Source organism: Elephas maximus, chromosome 10 (genome assembly GCF_024166365.1).
Source record: "Elephas maximus indicus isolate mEleMax1 chromosome 10, mEleMax1 primary haplotype, whole genome shotgun sequence".
Classification (NCBI taxonomy): Eukaryota; Metazoa; Chordata; class Mammalia; order Proboscidea; family Elephantidae; genus Elephas; species Elephas maximus.
This window is the reverse complement of record NC_064828.1, coordinates 107,515,638-107,534,674: the sequence shown is the minus strand read 5'-3', so window position 1 is coordinate 107,534,674 and position 19,037 is coordinate 107,515,638. Positions and strand designations below refer to the sequence as shown.

The window sequence follows — 19,037 nt, the reverse complement described above, 5'->3', positions numbered from 1 at the left end:
TTTGAATTGCCACTCACTGTTCGGTTAGCAGCTGAACACTTAACTACTGCGCCATCAGGGCTCCTTCCCTCTTGAACAAGATCAAGTGTAAATAAACATAATTCACAAAGAAACAAGCACAACTCTAGTAGGGGAAGAGGTGGTCTTTTTGGACACGGAAGGGAAAAGGAGTGAAATGTTGGAATTCCTATCATATGCCAGGGTCAGCATTCGTTCATTCACGCATTTAGTTTTCACACGACCAATATTTCTGAGCGCTCCCTGTGGACCAGCCACTGAGCCAGAGCCTGGGAATAAAATGGTGAGGGATACAGAAGAACACTGTGGCCTGGGGATGAAACGGTAAGGCATGAAGAGGGACATGTGCTGCTCTCAGGGAGCTCATAGTCAGTGGGGGGAGAAACATGAGTTGTCAAGCCCAGTGGTCATCTGAGGCTCCTGGTCAGGGGGCTGACCTAGTCAGGGAGTTTGCGGTCCTCTGGACTGAGGAAGCCAAGGTAGGCTGAGGGCTGGAGGGGCTAGGTCAGGGCCAGTTCTGGGCAGAGGGGACAGTTTTCAGAGTGTACATCTGTGTGGGTCAGAAACAGTCATCCTCCCCCTTTCACCTTGAGGACACTGGGCTGCAGGGGGCCAAGGGACAGGCCGAGAATCCTGCACTGCGTGACCCCACAGCCGGCCACACTCCTGGCCACCTCCAGTTCCCACTTTCTCTCTGGGGGAGAGTGACAACCCCTCCCCACTGCTGTCACAGGGACCCAGTGATAAAGGCCATCAAGGACGGCGATGAGGAGGCTCTGAAGGCCATGATCCAGGCAGGGAAGAGCCTGGACGAGCCCAACAAGGAGGGCTGGATACCCCTGCATGAAGCAGCCTACTACGGCCAGCTGGGCTGCCTGAAGATCCTGCTTCGAGGTGAGGGCAGAGAGCGTGGCTGGGGCCCCTGAGGTGGGGCTGGGATGCAGGAGGAGTGGGAGGGAACTCCTTCCTGCTAGAGCTCCGTGAGGCGGCCAAGACAAGACTGTTGCACCTGTTTGGCTGCTAAGGTCACTGTGATGGGAGAGATGAAGTGGCTTGTCCCCCACCCCCTCCAGCACACCCCCCCGCCCCGCCGCCTCTCCAGGCCTCCCAGGACAGGGGTGCCAGTTCCTAGAAAAGGAATGAGGGTGGCTGGCCTTTGGAGAGCCACTGCAGCTTGTTCCAGGATGAAGATTCCAGGGGCTGATAGATGTGGTGTGGAAGACACGCAGCTGTGCCTGTGCGCAGCCAAGGCCGCCCCACCTCTGGGGAACCCTAGGGTAGCCCCACCTCCTCCTGAGCCCCGAGGCAGATCCAAATGGGTAATACCTACAGGCAGGGCCCCTAGCTTCCTGAATGACTGAAAAAGACATGCTTCTCCCCTCAAGGAGTCCCTGAGTGGAACAAATGGTTAAGTGCTAGATTACTAACCACAAAGGTTGGAGGTGCCTCGGAAGAAAGCCCTGGCAATCTACTTCTGAAAAATCAGTACAGTTCTACTCTGACACACGTGCGGTTGTCGTGAGTCAGAATTGACTCAATGGTAACTGTTTTTTTTTTTTTTTTTTTCCTCTTTTTGTCCTCAAGCAGCACAGACCCCGAACAGCCCCCCAGGCTCTAGGGCAGAGACAGCTGCGTGAGACCGCAAGTTTCCAGTAGTGGCTAGGGGGATAGAAAAGGAAAGCAAGGGTCATTCAGAGAGAGAAGGGGGCCAACCAGCAAAGGCTTCCCAGAGGAGGCGGTGTGTGCGTGGACTTCTATGACTGGGCAGCAGAAATAGCCAGTGAGAGCGACAGCGTTGAGGACAAAGAGGATGAGGGCAGTCTGGGTTTGGTTAATGCCAGAGGATGCTGTACGCTTCTGTCCTCGGAACTGGGAGGGAATTGGGAATGCCTTGGGTTTGGGGGGCACAGTAGTCCTCCTAGTTCATGAATTCCCTGTTTATTCTCTTCCCAGCATATCCGGGCACCGTGGACCAGCGCACCCTGCAGGAGGAAACGGCCCTCTACCTGGCGACATGCAGGGGACACCTGGACTGTCTCCTGTCTCTGCTGCAGGCTGGGGCGGAGCCTGACATCTCCAACAAGTCCCGAGAGACACCGCTCTATAAAGGTGAGCCCTGGGTGGACTTCCCCAAGGAAAAGCCCAGAGGCTAGGTGGCATCCCGTAAGCACGTAAGGCGAGAGGCTGGTTCGGATGCACAATTCATGTCATTGAATCATTCATTCGTGCACACAGTCAGCCAATATTTCCCAAGTGCCTACTAGTAGTGCTACTCACGCTGAGGGCGCCGAGGGTCCAAAGATGAAAAGATGTGGCCCCTGCCCGTGCAGCCGTCCAAGTCCAGCAGGCACAGACACGTGGACAATGTGACAGTCATCTAACAGCAATGAGCTTGCCTGGGGTGGCAGAGGGAGAGGTGCAGAGGAAAGATACCCAAGGAGGTGGTACCTGAGCTGAGCCTGAACAGGAAGGACTTACCAGCTGGACAAGCAGGGGGAACAGCATAGGCAAAGGCAAGGAGGTACGAGAGATGTTGTGCCTCTGGGATGTTTGTTTAAGAAAAATAAACAACTTGTGTCTCCCTCAGGACATCATCCAAGGACATTCATTAGCTGCCTGAGCAAAGCCCAGACTCAAGGTCTGAATAATGTTAATAAAGAAAACCAGTTGCCGTTGAGTCGATTCCGACTCACGGCGATCCCACGTGTGTCAGAGTACAGCTGTGTTCCATACGGTTTTCAATGGCTGATTTTTTTCAGACGTAGATCACCAGGCCTTTCTTCCAAGGTACCTCTGGGCTAATAGCTGGCTTTTATTGTGTGCTTACCATGCGCCAGGAACTCTTATTTCATTTAACTCTCATTTCCATCTACATAAGAGGTAGATACTGCTACTGTCTCCATTTTACAGATGAGGAACTGAGGCACAGAGATGGGAAATAAGTTGCCCAGGAACATACCACCAGCAAGGGTAGACCTAGGATAGAAACCCTACAGGGCAGTTCTACTCTGTCCTATTGAGTTGCTATGAGTTAGAATCAACTTGATGTGAACAGATTTGGCTTTTTTTTTCGGTCAGTCCTGCCTACACACATAAGCAATCAGCTTCGGGTCTTATAGACTGATGCCTTTATGCTTCAAAAAACCATGGAAACCTCTAATTTCCCATGTGGGTCGTCAGTATCTGGCACTGGGAACATCCAGTAGCAAGCAGGAACAGTGGCAGGTATCCGGGTCAACTGCAGACCCACAGTGGACGGGTCTCCCCAGAGTCCATGCCTGCCTGGGCACCAAAACCATTGCCTCCAGCCTCAGGTGTCCCAAAGAAAGCTCCGTGGAGCTGGACAAGTCACAGCCAAAAGCTTGGGCCCTGGTCGTGAGTGTGCTCCTGCCATGTGCCAAGCACTATGCTTCGGCCTCACAGGCACCATCTCACCCAGAGCCTCCACAGGGTCCTCTAAGGAAGGTTTTATTATCTCCACGCTACAGGCGAGGAAACCCAGCCTCACAGAGGGTGAGGGCCTGCCTGTGGTCCAGTTTGAGACACTGCACAGTTAGCCTCCCTGGACTGACCCAGAGAAGCTTCCAAATGACTGACACCCCCTGCAGCTTCCCTGGTGATAACTCTGGGCCAGAGCCAAGGGTGCATTTGGGGTCTAGAGAGAGATGGGGCTTAAAACGGAGGTTTGAGCACCTTGAGAAAGACTTGGCGAGCTGTGCTCAGCAAGATAAGTTTTACCCCAGATTATGAATAGTCTTTGAGGAGGGGTATTGAGCAGGAGTATACATAGTCTGCTCCTCATCTAGAAGATTCTTTTGGCCTTGGAAATGTGGAGGGCAGAAGTGGGTAACACTGGAAGAGGAGGCGAGTTAGGGAGATTCTGGAACATTCCAGGGGACAGAAGCCAGCCTCCTGGCAGGGAAGTGACAAATAACACAAATATCGTAAGAGGAAATGCCACAGGTGATTTAAAAGTGATCCTGACAAGATCTCAGTGGTACCTGTACCTTGCTTGAGACCCAAGGGTTTGGTGATTGGAAGGTAGACAAGTTGTCCATCTTGTTCTACATCACAACATAGTGATTACGAGCACAGACTCTGGAACCAATGACCCGGGTTTGAATCCTAGCTTTGCCACTTACAATCTGTGTGACCTTGGGCAAGTCACTTACTTTCCTCATCTGTAAAAAGGGGATAATAAACACTACTGATAGTTCCAGACCTCTGACATATTTAAATTATGATGACCCACATTTACGACTGTCTAGTTTTTTTTGTACACCTTATCGTTAGTAATATGTACTGCATTTAATGTTGCAGTGTGTAATATGCTGATATTATCGTTCTCGGGTCTTCACTAGCAGACGTTCGAAGATTGGATTTGTAAACATACTGATAATAAAAGGAAATAATAATGAAAACTAAAAAAAAAAAAAAAAAAGTATTTGACTTCTGTTAGAATCCATTTAACGACAGAGTCATCCGAATGTAACCTGTCATAAGTGGGGGACTACCTGTACATACTTTAAAGGTAGTTGGGAGAATTAAATTGGTTAACTGATGTACAGTGCTTAGATCAGAGTACCTGGCACATAGCTAGCTTTACATACATGTCAGCGGGTATTATTACTAGTATTACCATTAGTATTACAATTAGTTTTATAGCCTAGGGGCATCATAGGGCCTGGTAGGTAGCAAAGACTCTGGATATTTGCTGAGTGAACGGCTGAAGAATGAGTGAATGAACTGATAGATGCAGTTTTGGACGGCCTGGTCCTGCCAGCCACCCTGCTGACAGTCTTGCTCTCTCCTGGGTGCAGCCTGTGAACGCAAGAATGTGGAGGCGGTAAGGATTCTGGTGCAACACAACGCAGACACCAACCATCGCTGCAACCGAGGCTGGACAGCTCTGCATGAGTCCGTCTCCCGCAATGACCTGGAGGCTATGGAGATCCTGGTGAGCGGAGGTGCCAAGGTGGAAGCCAAGAATGCCTACGGCATCACCCCTCTGTTTGTGGCTGCCCAAAGTGGGCAGCTGGAGGCCCTGAGGTTCCTGGCCAAGCACGGTGAGTGACTTAGAGTTCCTGGGTCATGGAGTCCCCAGGGCACGGCTGGGAAGGACCTCAGAGATCAGCTCTAAGATAGCATTTTCCTCAAGTGCTGGGTTAAGAATTCTGAGGTTGTGTCTGGGGTCAGTGGGAAATAATGCTAAGATCCATTAGTGATGTCTGCAGTTAGGACAGACATGGGGAGTGGGGGCACACATATCACGTAGTTACCACTTAAAGGACTAAGGTGAGCCTGACCCAAGCCGTGATGTTTTCAATTGCCCCATATGCATGCAAAAGCTGGACAATGTATAAGGAAGACTGAAGAAGAATTGAAGCCTTTGAGTTATGGTGTTGGCGAAGAATATTGGCTATTCCATGGACTGCCAAAAGAATGAACAAATCTGTCTTGGAAGAAGACAGCCAGAATGCTCCTTAGAAACGAGGATGATGAGACTTCGTCTCACATCCTTTGGACATGTTATCAGGAGGGACTAGTCCCTGGAGAAGGATATCATTCTTGGTAACATAGGCAGTCAGTGGAAAAGAAGAAGACCCTCCATAGGATGGATTGATACGGTGGTTGCAACAATGGGCTCACGCATAAAAACGATCATGACGATGGCACAGGACTGGGCAGTGTTTTGTTCTGTTGTACCTAGGGTGGCTATGAGTCAGAACTGACTCGACGGCACCTAACAACAACAACAACAACAATTTAGCCCAACATCCTCATTTTGCAAATGAGGACTCTGTGGTCCAGAAAGGGAAGTGACTTCTCTAAGGTCACGCAGCAAATTAGTGGCACGGCAAGGCAGACTCCAGGTCTCTTGACACCCCAACAACCACTTCTGTTTCCAGTATGTCACATTCAGAGCCAGAAGGAACTCAGACAACATTCACATCACCTCCTCATTTTGTAGGTGATGAAACCAAGGACCAGAATGGGAGAATGATTTGTTTTAGGTCACACAGCAAATTAGTGGCAGAGTTGGGATTTAAGCCCAGGTCTTTGGACTGTGCCTGCGAAATATCTTTACATATGTAACTGGGAAAGATAAAATAATATTGCCCGCATTATGGTGTTGCAGTAGCAGAAGACCCGAGGCAATGGTTGATGTTCCTTTGGTCATTGAGTATTACATTCTGTTCTCCTGAAGACCCCCTCTGATTTCTTCTCCCTCTTCATGGGAAGCAACCCTCCCTCTCTAGCAATAAAAAAAAAAAAATTTTTAGAGAGGCCAAAATAACTCAGACCTTGGGGCTGAATTGGCATAATTTACTGGAGACCTACTGTGTGTCAAACACTGTGCTAAGTATGAACACAGATTGGATGAATGGAGTTTTCCCCACAGGCTTACGAGGTAGATACTGTTCTCGTCCCATTTTGCAGATGAGGAGACTGAGGCTCAGAGAGGTTAATGACTGGCTAAAGCTCTCACACAGTCACAGGGATTGGATTCTAACCCATGTCCATCTTGGCTCCAAATTGCATGTTGGTTCTACTGCATCACCCCACCTCGGGCCTTGAGAGTTACCAGAGCAGGGCTGTGCCCCAATGAGCAGACTTCTCAGCACATGCCTGAGCAGTTGGGAAAACGGACCCAAGGCACTGCTTTCAGCCAGGGACAAATGCAGACTGACCAGCTTGAGAACAAAGGGGCACGGGCAGGGTCCTGGGAACCCAGGCCAGGAGGCTGGATGCTCGGCGGGTGTGGGGGAAGCCAGCTAACTCTTAACATCTGACCTGGTCTCCTGCTGATGCTCTGAGTCAGGGTCTGTTCCCTCCGTGGGCCGAGTCCCTTTTAAAATCCAAATATTTTTCTTGTGTGGAGCAGGCGGCTTTGTTAGCGGGGTCCAGGCCTTCCAGGGAGCATGACTTTGAGAGCATGGTGGAATGTTAAAGTGCTTGTGGCCCCCTTCTGGGGTGGAGGGCAGAACTGGCCTCACGTGCTTGGTGCCTCCATCCTGGAGATTTACTGGCATTTTCTGAGCATCTGGGTGACACAAAAGTTAAGTGCTCAACTACTAGCTGAAAGCTTGGCTGTTCAAACCCACCCAGAGGTGCCTCAGAAGACAGGCCTGGTGATCTGCTTTTAAAAGGTCAGAGTTCTAAAAATCCTATGGAACAGTTCTCTTCTGTACACATGGGGTTGCTGGCAACTAACGACAACAAGAGCTGAACACCTGCTCCGTGTCAGGCACTCTGCAAGAGTTACCTACGTGGCCTTATTTACCCCTCCCAGTAACCCCCAGAGGTAGGTACTATTATTCCTGGTAGACAGATGGGGAAACTGAAGCTCCAAAAGGCTGCTCGAGCCACACAGCTTGTGAGCAGTGAAACGGAAACTTTAAGTGGTCCACGTCCTGTTGTCTTTCCATTAGGCCGGGAGCCAGTCCCACCATCCTCGAACATTTTAAAAATCACCAGAATGTCTGAGATAAGCAGAACGCTCAGGGGAGAGCAGCTGTGGTTAACAGAGGCTTTTGATTTCAGCCCTCACCAACTTTGAACTGCTTCAGTTCTATTTCCTTCCGGAGTCAGGAGGGCCCAGTGAGCAGGCTGTGCCCCTTTGCAGAGAAAACTGTGTGCGTGGCAGCTCTCTCCTTCACCCCCAGGAGATGGAGGAGGCGTAGAAGACTGGGCTGCTGGCAGGCTGGCATCAGGCTCCAGCCCTCCTCCCAGCAACGTGGTTTGAGCGTTTTCTTTAAAGGAGACAGAAAGCGAGTCCCCTCTTATTCTTTGAACCCCAAGGCAGAAGAGAACAAATCCCAATTAATAAACTTTTCCTCTACTGGGGGCTGCCCCGGTGTCCTAGGCCTGTCATAACAAAATAGCACAAGTGGGTGGTTTTAAAGAACAGAAATTGATTGTCTCACAGTTCTGGAGGCTAGACATCCAAACCAGGGTATCAGCCATGTCGATTCCTTCTGAGGGCTCTGAGAGAGGAACTGTCCCAGGCCTCTTTCCCAGCTTTGGGTGGTTGATAAAGCCCTTGACATTTCTTGGCCTGTAGATGCATTTTCACATGGCATCTTCCCCTGTGTGTCTCTCTGTGTCTGTCCTCTATTATATGACACCACTGGATGGGATCAGAACCCACCCTACACCAGTCTGACTTTCTATTAACTGACAACATCTTCAAGGGACGTATTTCCAATCAAGGTCACGTTCAGCAGGGGTTAGGACTTCAACGTATCTTTTTGGAGGACACAATTCAACTTATTACCAAGGTTCTGCATTCCCCTGGGGCTGGGAAAGCCCCCATCTTACACACAGTGAAGGTTAAGAGCGTGTCCTCAGCCATCGGTCATCTGGTTCAAGTTCTAGCTCTTTGCTTATGATCTAGGTGGTCTAGGGGGTGGGAAGCGTTGTTTAGGTTATCTGTTTTAGAGTTCTCGTCTGCGACGTGGAGGTAAGAGAATCACCTTATCCTACCTGGCCTCACTAGCTAGCTTTTCACAGACAACACGTAGAAAACACAGTGCCTGGTGCACCCTGAGTGCCCGATATATGCCTGCATCATAGTGACACCTGTAAGACAGGCCTCTGTTCAGGCTGGTGGCCCCTGGGTCTCGATGTTGTGGGAGGGAGCTGGGGCCCTCAGGGTGTATGCCTCCCTACCAAGGGTCGTTGTTGTGTGTCATCAAGTCAATTCAGACTCATAGTGACTCTATAGGACAGAGTAGATATGCCTTTCTGGGGAGCAGATTGCCAGGTCTTTTCTCAGAGCCAATGGGTGGGCTCGAACCGTTGACCTTTAGGTTAACAGCCAAGTGCTTAACTGTTGTGGCACCAGGGCTCCTTCCAAGGGTTGTAATGTGGTTAAAATGATCTGATGCATCTTGGTGGTTAGCACGGGGTGCCCAGCCTGGGGTGGGCTCTGATCAGTCATGGTCCGCTTCTCCTTCACCAGGTGCGGACATCAACACACAGGCCAGCGACAGCGCGTCCGCCCTCTATGAGGCCTGCAAGAATGCGCATGAGGAGGTGGTGGAGTTTCTCCTGTCGCAGGGTGCCGACGCCAACAAGACCAACAAGGACGGCATGCTGCCCCTGCACGTGGCTGCCAAGAAGGGCAACAACAGGTCAGCTTGCCCTGCCCTCAGGGCACCTCTCCAACTGACCTGCCCACAGGATTCCCCTTGGGAGGCCCAGGGGCGCCATTAGGGTGGAAAAGGGGAAAATCTCTCAGCAGTTAGCAAGCGTGAAGTGAATGCCTACAAAAACAGCAACAGTCATAAAAAACAGCAAACAGTATAATAAGTAAGCAAACACTTACCAGTACTTTATGTTGTAAACGTATTTGCTCCTTTCAACAACTCCGTAAGCCAGGTGCTGTTATTTTTTCCATTTTTCAGATGAGGACACTAAGACAGAGAGAGGTTGAGTGGCTTGCCCAAGGTCACAGTTTGTAGGTGGCAGGAGCTCAATTGCTCCAAATGCCACATCTATAGGAATCCCACTTAGGGGATCTGATATGAGTCTGGGTTACAGAGAATTACACGAGATAAAGTGCTCAGCTCTTAGGGTCGTTTCCAGGATGAAATGAGTTAAACGTGTAAGCACTTGCTATGCACAGTGCCTGGGCACAGTCAGTCACCAGCAGTGATATTATTGTAGCTATTATTTAGGAAGGCAAAGTGCTTACAACAACTTACAGAGCTCAATAAATGGTGGCTACAGTTATTGGGTGTCCCTGGTTAACGTGCTTGGTACCTTAGAAGAAAGACCTGGTTATCTATTTCTGAAAAATCAGTCACTGAAAGCCCTATGGAGGCTGTTCTACTCTGACACACAGGGGGTCGCCATGAGTTGGAATTGACTCATGACTTGCCTAGTTTATGTTGATGATGATCATAGCATCAGCATTACAACCATTATCATTAAGTACCCTTCTGTTAGAGATGAAGCAGGTGTGGTTCAGAGAGGTTAAGCCACATGCCTGAGATGGCCCAGCACTGATGGGCAGATCTGGCTGTGTAACCCAGGTCCAGCTGACTCTGAGCCCCCATGCTGGGCCCTCAAGATGCTGAGGACAGCCTCTTTGGCTGGCAGCTCTCTGCTCTATTCCCTGCAGGGCTGGAGTTCATGCAGAACATCAAATCTGGAGACAGGGATCCTGGGTGGGGAGCCAGGGCCTGGATAATACTGGTGGGTCCTGGAACAAGGCAGGGGGCCAGTTACAGGCAAGGGGTCCAAGGTGCGAGCCAGCCCCGCAACCCCTGCATGGGGCGGGGGAACAGACAGGGAGCGAGGTCTCAGAGACACATAGGGTTCTATTGGGTAGTGGCTATCTTGGTTCCTCTTCATAAGGTGCAATTGGAGCCACAAAGCTCCGTGGGAGCAGTGGGGAGACCTCTGCCTGTGTCGACCACTCCCCTCAGTTAGGAGGAGTGGGGCACCGTGGGGAGGCCTTGCCCTAGGAGCCCAGAGACCAGCATTCTGCCCTGGCTTTACCTGTCCGACCTCACTCCCTTCCCCACCACACGCCTAGGCCTCAGTTTCACCCTCTATAAAATGGGAGGGCTGGCCACACTGATCTCCAGCCCCATCATCGTCACACATTCATCTTCAAGGGTTTGAAGCCCCTCCTGAATGGCGCAGTCTCACAAAGATGGCTGCACTGTGTTAACACGATGATGCTCGGGGGCCCCAGGCAGTGGCCGGTCAGTTCCCACATTCCTGCCCCCTTCCTTTGGTTGGCCAGGGAAGTGCTGGAGACCAGCTGTGACCCACTGGAGATTCCAGCCCCATCTGGCCAGCTGTGACCTGCTGGAGATACCAGAGCCATCTGGCCAGCATCCCTGGGCGGCCCTGCCCACTCTTCTTTCCCGTGCTCAGGCACATTATGGCTGTTACGGAGCATTTGTTGGTGGTGGCTGAGGTCCAGGACCAGGCCCCAGCCCTGCCTGTGACCAGCATGTCTGCAAAGCGAGGTCGGGCCTCCTGCACCGACACAAATAGAAGTTAGGAGGCAATTAGCCCCCCTGGGTGTGCAAATTTCCTTCTGAGGTTTTGGAGGCTGATTTTAGCCAAACACAGAGTCACTAACAATAATACTTTCCACTGAGATCCTAGCAGGAGGTCGCTGGCATCGGATTTCCAGGAAGCTGGCATGCCAGGAGGCGTGGGAACCAGCCTGGTGGCACCTGCTTCCCTCACCAAGGCCACGTCATCCTTGGAGCACCAGGCAGGGCTTTAAGGTGACCTGTCAGCAGGGATTAGACAGATTAGGGTGGCAGGGGCTTGTCCTCGTGGGCAGCAGGGAGCCTGGGGGAAGAGAGCAAAAACAAGGGGTCAAGGGCCCTAGGGTCGAGCCCAGAAGCTGCGTTGTGGTCTTGGATTAGTCACTCCAGGTCTCTGAGCCACACATGCTAAAATGAAGGCCACAGATCTGCTCTGGCTCCCCATGGGGCTGGAGGGATGGTAAGACGTGGCAGGCACCTTACCGGGTTGTGAAGATTGCAAAGTCCCTGACATATCAGCTGTCACCCTGACTGCTACATGAGAAGTCAGACTGCCTAGCTGTGGTTCACTTACTGGCTGTGCATCCTTGGGCAAGTCACACACCCTCTCTGGGCTTCCATTTGCTCTTCTGTAAAATGAGGATAACACTAGTGCCCACATCATAGGGCTGTTGGGAGGTTTTAATGAACTAATATACATTAAGTGGTAGCCAAGTCAGCAGGAGAGCCCAGCTGCGGCTGCAGGGGGCTTCAGGCTGGGCAGTGGTTGTCCAGTGCTGTCCAGGCCAAAGGCAGGGAGAGGCAGAATAAGCCTTCAGGGGAGGAGGCATTTAGGCCCACAGGAGAGGGGAGCAGGTGAGGTCATGGTCACGGACGGCGGTCCAGGGCTCGGGAGGAATGATTGGGCCAGACAAGTTTGTCCCCTCCTGTTCCCTAAAAGCTGGCTGCTCCACCGAGGCCACAAGGGTACAGGACAGCTCAGCCCTGGAGTCAGAGGTGGGTTCAGATCTCCTGACTGGGGCGAGTTTCTTAAGCTCTTTGACCCTTAATATTTCCCATCTGCAAAATGGAAATGATGAGATGGGCTCTGTGGGTTGTTGTAAGGATTAAAGTCTTTAGAAGGCTCCCGGCAGACTGAGCTCTCAGATATGGCTGAGTGTTCCCACGCCTTCTCCCTAACTGTCCCACCCTCCTGGGCAGAGTCTGCCTCCAAACTTCACCTAGATTCTACTGCAAGCTGCAGGGAGTAGCTTAGATACACCTTGAGTTTTGGGACCCTCCAGTCAATTCTCCAGATTATTGAGCTAGGAATGGGCAACACCCCTGAGCCTAAAACAAGTTGGTGGGAGACTCTTGATACCCCAGTCCACCCTCACTGAGGCGTATAAGAACTCAGACTTTGAAGGTTAAGTGTTCTGGGTCTGAAGCCCAGACCCATCCTTTACTGGCGATGTGACCTTGAGAAGGTTGTTGAAGTTCTCTGAGCCTCACTTTCCAGTAACGGGGAGGCAGCAACAGATCCCCTTCTCAATAAGGTCATCGTGAGAATGGCTGGCCCCACAGCGGCCCCTGCTGGTAGGATCATCACGCCCTCTTCCCCACACACGGCGATTAGAAAAGTGGCTGGGCTGAGCCCCTCAGCGCCCCCTGTCGGCGGCCGTCACAGGCCCTTCTCCACACACTGTAACTGGGGAAGTGGCTGGGCTGCGCCCCACAACGCCCCCTGCTGGCCGGCCGGCCGGCCCCATCGTGACGACAGCCCGGTGACCGCGCGTGCCCTGCTTGCCCGCAGGATCGTGCAGATGCTGCTGCCGGTGACGAGCCGCACGCGCGTGCGCCGCAGTGGCATCAGCCCGCTGCACCTGGCGGCCGAGCGCAACCACGACACGGTGCTTGAGGGGCTACTGAACGCCGGCTTCGACGTGAACGCGCCGCTGGCGCCCGAGCGCGCGCGCCTGTACGAGGACCGGCGCACCTCGGCGCTCTACTTCGCCGTGGTCAACAACAACGTGCACGCCACCGAGATGCTCCTGCTGGCCGGCGCCGACCCCAACCGCGACATCCTCAACCCGCTGCTCGTGGCCATCCGCCACGGCTGCCTGCGCACCATGCAGCTGCTGCTGGACCACGGCGCCAACATCGACGCCTACATCGCCACGCACCCCACCGCCTTCCCCGCCACCATCATGTTCGCCATGAAGTGCCTGACGCTGCTCAAGTTCCTCATGGACCTCGGCTGTGACGGCGAGCCCTGTTTCTCGTGCCTCTATGGCAACGGCCCGCACCCGCCAGCCCCCGCGCGCTCCAACCGCTTCAGCGACGCGCCCACCACTGACAAGGGGCCCAGCGTGGTGCAGGTGGGCGGGGGCGGGGCCCAGGTGGGGAAGGCGCGGGGGCGGGGCCTGGGTGGGCGGGGTGAGAGTGGGCGTGGTCTAGACCACAGGGCGCAGGAGCGGGTTGGACTGTTCTAAGTGGGTGGGCACGGGGGCCACGGGGTCTGTTGAACTCTTCTGTAGGTGTAAGGACCTCTGCGGTACTAGCTCAGGAAGCTGTGAAGACTAGTAGTGGTTAACGTGTTCAGAGGCAGTGTAGCCCAGTGGTTAGCTTGCTTTGGAGACAGCTTAGCCTGGTGGTTAACGAGCCTTAGAAGCAACATAGACTAGTGGTTAACCGGTTTAGGGGCAGTGTGGACTAGTAGTTAACATGCCTTGGAGAGAGTGTGAACTTGAAGAGGTAGCATACTTTGGTTAGTGTAGACCAGAGATTAACATACTTTGAAGGCAGTGTAGACTAGTGGTTAACCGTTTCTGAGGCGCCTAGGTTGGTGGTTAACCCACCTTGGAGGGAGTGTGGGCTAGTGGTTAAATGCTTTGGAGTCAACGTAGGCAGAACTTACGGAGTCACATGAACAATTAAATCCTTTTCTTGGTCTTTGGTCTCTGAGAACTTAAGGCACCAACAGTGGGGCAAGGGATTAGCAGGGAACTCTGTGTAATTGAAGAGCTTGTTACCCCCAGCAACCTACAGCTTGAATAGGATGTTAAGTGACCGGGATCTGGAAGGGGAAGAGAGCAGGTAAGAATAAGATCTGAAGAGGTGCAGAAAGTCAGTGATCCAGAGGCAGGACCTGTCCGTGGTGTTGACTTAAAAAGTCAGAACTAGGGATGAAGGGGAAGTTAGAAACCTCCTTCTATTGGAATAATTATAATGGCTAACGGCCATCATTTGTGGGTGCCTACTGCTATGAGTCAGAATTGACTCGACGGCACCGGGTTTGGTTTTTTTGTTCTTTACTGTGTGGAAACCCTGGTGGCATAGTGGTTAAGTGGCACAGCTGCTAACAAAAAGGTCGGCAGTTCAAATCCGCCAGGCACTCCTAGTAAACTCTATGGTGCAGTTCTACTCTGCCCTATAGGGTTGCTATGAGTCGGAATCGGCTTGGCGGCACTGGGCTTGCTTTTTTTTTTTTTTTGGTACTGTGTGCAAAGAAGTTTATCTTTGTATACCCATTTTATGGAGACCCTGGGTGGTGCAAACAGTTGACGCTCTCAGCTGCTAACCAAAAGGTTGGATGTTTGAGCCCACCCGGAGGCACCTTGGAAGACAGGCCTGTGGATCTATTTCTAAAAAATTGAAAACCCTATAGAGCACAGTTCCACTCTGAAACCCATGGGGTTGCCATGAATTGGAGTGGACTCAATGGCAATTGGTATTAGTATGCCCATTTTATAGACAAAGAAGTTGAGGCACAGAGAGGTCATTGATATGACTTGCCCAAGTTGCCCATCTCCCCTTTGGCAGCAGCAGCCTGTTTTGATTAGAGAGTGTGGAGGATTTCTAGAACTGGAGCCTAACTTGGATGTGCTCAGTGTCTGCCCTTGGACATGCCTTCTGCCCTCCCTGGCCTCGGTGGTTTCCTCACCTGTAGGATGAGCTCCTGAAGCTGGTGCGTGTGCTCTCTCTCAGTTCTGCGAGATCCTCTCGGCCCCGGAGGTGAGCCGCTGGGCGGGGCCCATCATTGACGTGCTCCTGGACTACGTGGGCAATGTGCAGCTCTGCTCGCGGCTGAAGGAGCACATTGACAGCTTTGAGGACTGGGCGGTCATCAAGGAGAAGGCAGGTAGGGCTGCCACCGTGGCTGCTGGCAGGTCATCCCTGCTCACTGGAGAAGCCCAGGACCCAGGGCCATGACTTACTAACATTTCATGAGCATCTATTATGTGCTCGGTCAGTGCTGTGTCATGTACAGTGTGTCAGTCTCTCCTTGATTTACAGACGGGGAAACTGACCCTCAGAGAGATTGAACCTCCAGGGCCAAGGTCACACAGCTAGTTAGTAGCAGAGCTGGGATTCAAGCCCAGGTTTCCCAATCCATGGTTTTTCCACTAACTCTTCCCACAGTGTTTTAAACAGTTCCAGCTCCATGAGGGGGATCAGAGCCGGGGGGTTACGTTGCCCATGTTTGTGGGTCCCAGGGGGTTAAGTTGCCTGTGTTTGTGGGTCACCAGGTGGCAGTGTGGTGGAGTAGAGGAGAGAGCAGTGGTCTCGGATGCCTCAAACCATAAAGTGCATATAAGGCACCCAGGCATCTTGTTAAAAATGGAGATTCTGATGCATCAGGTCTGGGGTGGGCCTGAGGGTCTGCATTTCAGCACGCTCCCAGGTGGTGCGTTGCTGCTGGTCCGTGGGCCACACTTGGAGCAGCCTGGATCTAGGAGCAGAATCCCTGAGCTTGGAGCCCAGCCTTGCCAGGGACTGTGTGACTGTAGGCCCGCCCCTGTCCGGGCCTCAGCATCCTCATCTACAGCGAGGAGGGTGGGCAGATCCAGCGTCCGGCTCCCTTCCTGCTCTGCCAGCCCGTGGTTGGGTCATAAGGTCTTGGTCTGGCACAGCTTCTCAGCTCTGGGTGTGTGCAGATGTGTGGGCCTGGCACAGTGAAGTAGGATTCGGCCAGGGTCCAGCTAATGTGTTCAGTGTAGATGCGGCAGCCTGGCTGAGTCAGACCGAGAAGGTGAGAAGGCATTGTGAGCACACCTGGGCAGGTGAGGTGTCAGAAACAGTTAAACTAGGCACCACAGCTGACGGTGGGAAGTAGGCACCTGCCCAGGGGAATTTCAGCTCCCCCAGGGCTTTCTCCGGCTCTGAGGGCACAGTCCTCTTTTCCAAAGTGTTTGTCAATCACGTGTCCCCCAGACCGACCTGAAGCACGTGGTTATATCCCAGTGCTGCGACGTTCTCTCAGGTGGCTGAAAGCATGAACCACTGTTGCCTGCCCATGTGTTCCACTCGCCAGGCCCTGATTCTGACTCACCGCAGCTCCTCCTTGATCCCCACGCCTCTTTGAGCCCGAAACTACCACAGGATTTTTCATTTGCCCAAAAGCTTGTAAAGAACTTGAACCGAGGCCTTTGATAAGGTTACAGGGGGCAGGGGCATTTACTTGCTTGTTCACATGGGGCACAGTTCTAGATGCTCAGTAAACATTACTGAACTAATGAGTAGCTGGTTGCTGTAACCATGACCCTTGGTCACTAGAGGGTGGAGCAGTCCACACTAGATGTCGGCTGCACCCCTCACTGTCCCCGTCCCCCTCTTCTCCCTAGGCAAGGGTTGTTGTTCGTTTCCGACTCACGGCGACCCCTTGTGTGCAGGGTAGAACTGCTCCTTAGGGTTTTCAAGGCTGTGACCTTGTGGGTGCAGATTGCCAAGCCTTTCTTCCGAGGTGCTTCTGGGTGGGTTTGAACTGCCAACCATTTGGTTAGCAGTCGAGTACTTAACCATTTGCCCCACCCAGGGACTCCCTCTGCAGAAGGGTAATTTCTGAGAACGAAACAGTGTCCCAGGGAAAACCGTGGAGAATCCTCAGTGTGCTCTGAACATTTATTAACAAGCAGAACACGTAGCTCTTAACCAGTACCCACTTTGGTTACTTTATGCCCACCCTCCATCTGCAGACACCCTCCCACATGGTTTTCATTTAATGCAGTGAAGCTGACGTCATTATTCTGGGCAGAAGGGCTGACAGAGGCTCCGAGAGATGGCCTGATGAGCCCAGGACCACATGGAGAATCTGTAGCTAGCAGGAACACCCGCCGCCCCTGTGGCCCTGTCCCACCAGTGCAGTTTTAACTCAGCCAGGAAAGGTGCTGAGCTTCCCAGAGGGAAGGTCTGCCCTGAGGTAGATCGAAGGGCAGAAGAAGTGTCAGCAGCACAATAGTGGTGGGCACCGGCCCAGCCTGGAGTTCCCGGGCCCAGTGAACAGCGCAGATGATAGCTAGGCGGATGCTCAGCCACCTGGCGCCTCTACCCGCTCCACACACACCGTACGCCCAGTCTTCTCTTGGCTCTCGCTCCTTGGAAACCCTACGGGGCAGTTCTACCCTGTCCTATAGGGTCGCTGTGAGTCAGAATTGACTCAATGGGAATTGGTTTTAGGAGGCCTCAGGTTAGGCAGCCCAGTGGGAGCTGCCCAGCCCCTCACCCTGGCCCCTGAGCACCTTCTGAAAGCCCAGAGCTGAACTCCATGCTGTGGGGCACTTAGAGGTCCCACTCTCTGACCCCTTGCTAAGGCTATGTTTGGGGCTCCAGGCTGTGTGTAGAGGATAGGGCAGGGGGCGAGGAGCTGGGAGCTGGGAGCTGCCGGCTCCCATCCCCGGTGCGATCCTGGACAAGGCCTGTCACCTTGCTAAGCCTCTGTTTCCCCACCTGTGAAGTGGGGTTTTGGTACCTACCCCATCTACTTCCGTGGGCTGTGGGGATATATGATGAGTGACAAGTTGGAAGGTGCTTTGCAAGTGTTTCCAGTTGGCAGGGACTGGGGTTCAGGGCTGGGGGGAGTCGAGGCACCCGCCCCACATGCCGGGGTGGTGAATGCACGCCGTTTGGTGATTGCAATCAACAAATCAGCATCTCTCTTTTCCTCCTTTTTCTAGAACCTCCGAGACCTCTGGCTCACCTTTGCCGGCTGCGGGTTCGAAAGGCCATTGGGAAGTATCGGATAAAACTCCTAGACACCTTGCCGCTGCCGGGCAGGCTGATTAGATACCTGAAGTATGAGAACACCCAGTAGCCGCCGTAGGGACGATGGAGTGGCATCTCAGTTTGTGTTTGCTAAGTCTCAGGATGGTGGCATCCCCAAGTCTGAGGGGACCTGGATAGATGAGGCTGCAGGCCTCCTCCCCATCAGCTGGGGCTGCACCGTGGTCTCGGAAGGTCTCTGGGCCAGAGCTTTGCCCAGAGCAGAGGACAGACCATGTCAAGTAGAAGAAAAGTCATGTTTGTTCTCAAACCAGAGAGTAGATCCCAGACCTTCTCTGCCGTTGGGAATGGCAGAGACCTCTGATCCTGGGGCCAGAGAGGCCAGCTGAGGAAGGGGGACCATCAGGGGACCCCCCCCGGCCCCCAACTCGGTTGGAGAACTTTTAGGGACAAGTCTGCTTTTCCTGGACAGCCTCACTGCAGATTTCCCGGTGCCTCTCCCACTTTGTGAAACCCTGCGCCTGTCTTCTTAGCTTTCGCCATGAAGACATAGCCCAGGGCCGGGAGGCCTTCGGTCCCTGAGGGCTGTGTTCAGTACAATAAACACTGCACGGGTGACACCCTGCCTGGCACAGTCCCCTCGCCAGACTCCCCCAAGGCCTGTGGTCCTCAGCACTGCCTCTGGCGGGAGTGGGGGCTGGGCGGGGTGGGGGCAGAGTTACGTGTCACCTTTGCTTGGCCTTCTGAAACAGCAAGAGGCTGTGTTCTTCACGCACCAGGAGAGACCGCTGGCTTGTGTTGGGGGTGGGCGTGGGGGGGCTCTCTCTCCTGGTTCAGCCACCATGGAAACGGGAGCTTCGTCACAAGCAGGGTCTCCCGACACTGGGGTTGTCCTGCACACATGTGTTCCTTGGCACCCTGTCTTCACTTTCTGCTCCTCCTGTTTTGCTACAAAAGTGAGACATGGGGGGAGAAAAACAATAAAAATGATCTGGATGCTTCTGTGAGCAAAGGTGCTGAAAT

At 53.0% G+C, this 19,037-nt stretch overlaps 1 protein-coding gene across 3 annotated transcripts in view; it reads left to right on the top strand.

Moving 5' to 3' along the window:
• ASB2 (ankyrin repeat and SOCS box containing 2) overlaps positions 1-18,752 on the top strand; it is a 43,922-nt gene extending 25,170 nt beyond the window's left edge. For all 3 annotated transcript variants that reach the window (XM_049898305.1, XM_049898304.1, XM_049898306.1), the window contains exons 4-10: positions 752-912; positions 1,972-2,127; positions 4,839-5,084; positions 8,984-9,155; positions 12,829-13,393; positions 15,003-15,156; positions 17,969-18,752. In XM_049898305.1, the coding sequence (XP_049754262.1) occupies positions 752-912; positions 1,972-2,127; positions 4,839-5,084; positions 8,984-9,155; positions 12,829-13,393; positions 15,003-15,156; positions 17,969-18,105 (1,591 nt within the window). In that variant the 3' untranslated portion in view covers positions 18,106-18,752. The remainder of the gene's footprint in view (positions 1-751; positions 913-1,971; positions 2,128-4,838; positions 5,085-8,983; positions 9,156-12,828; positions 13,394-15,002; positions 15,157-17,968) is intronic.
• Positions 18,753-19,037: the final 285 nt, after the last annotated feature.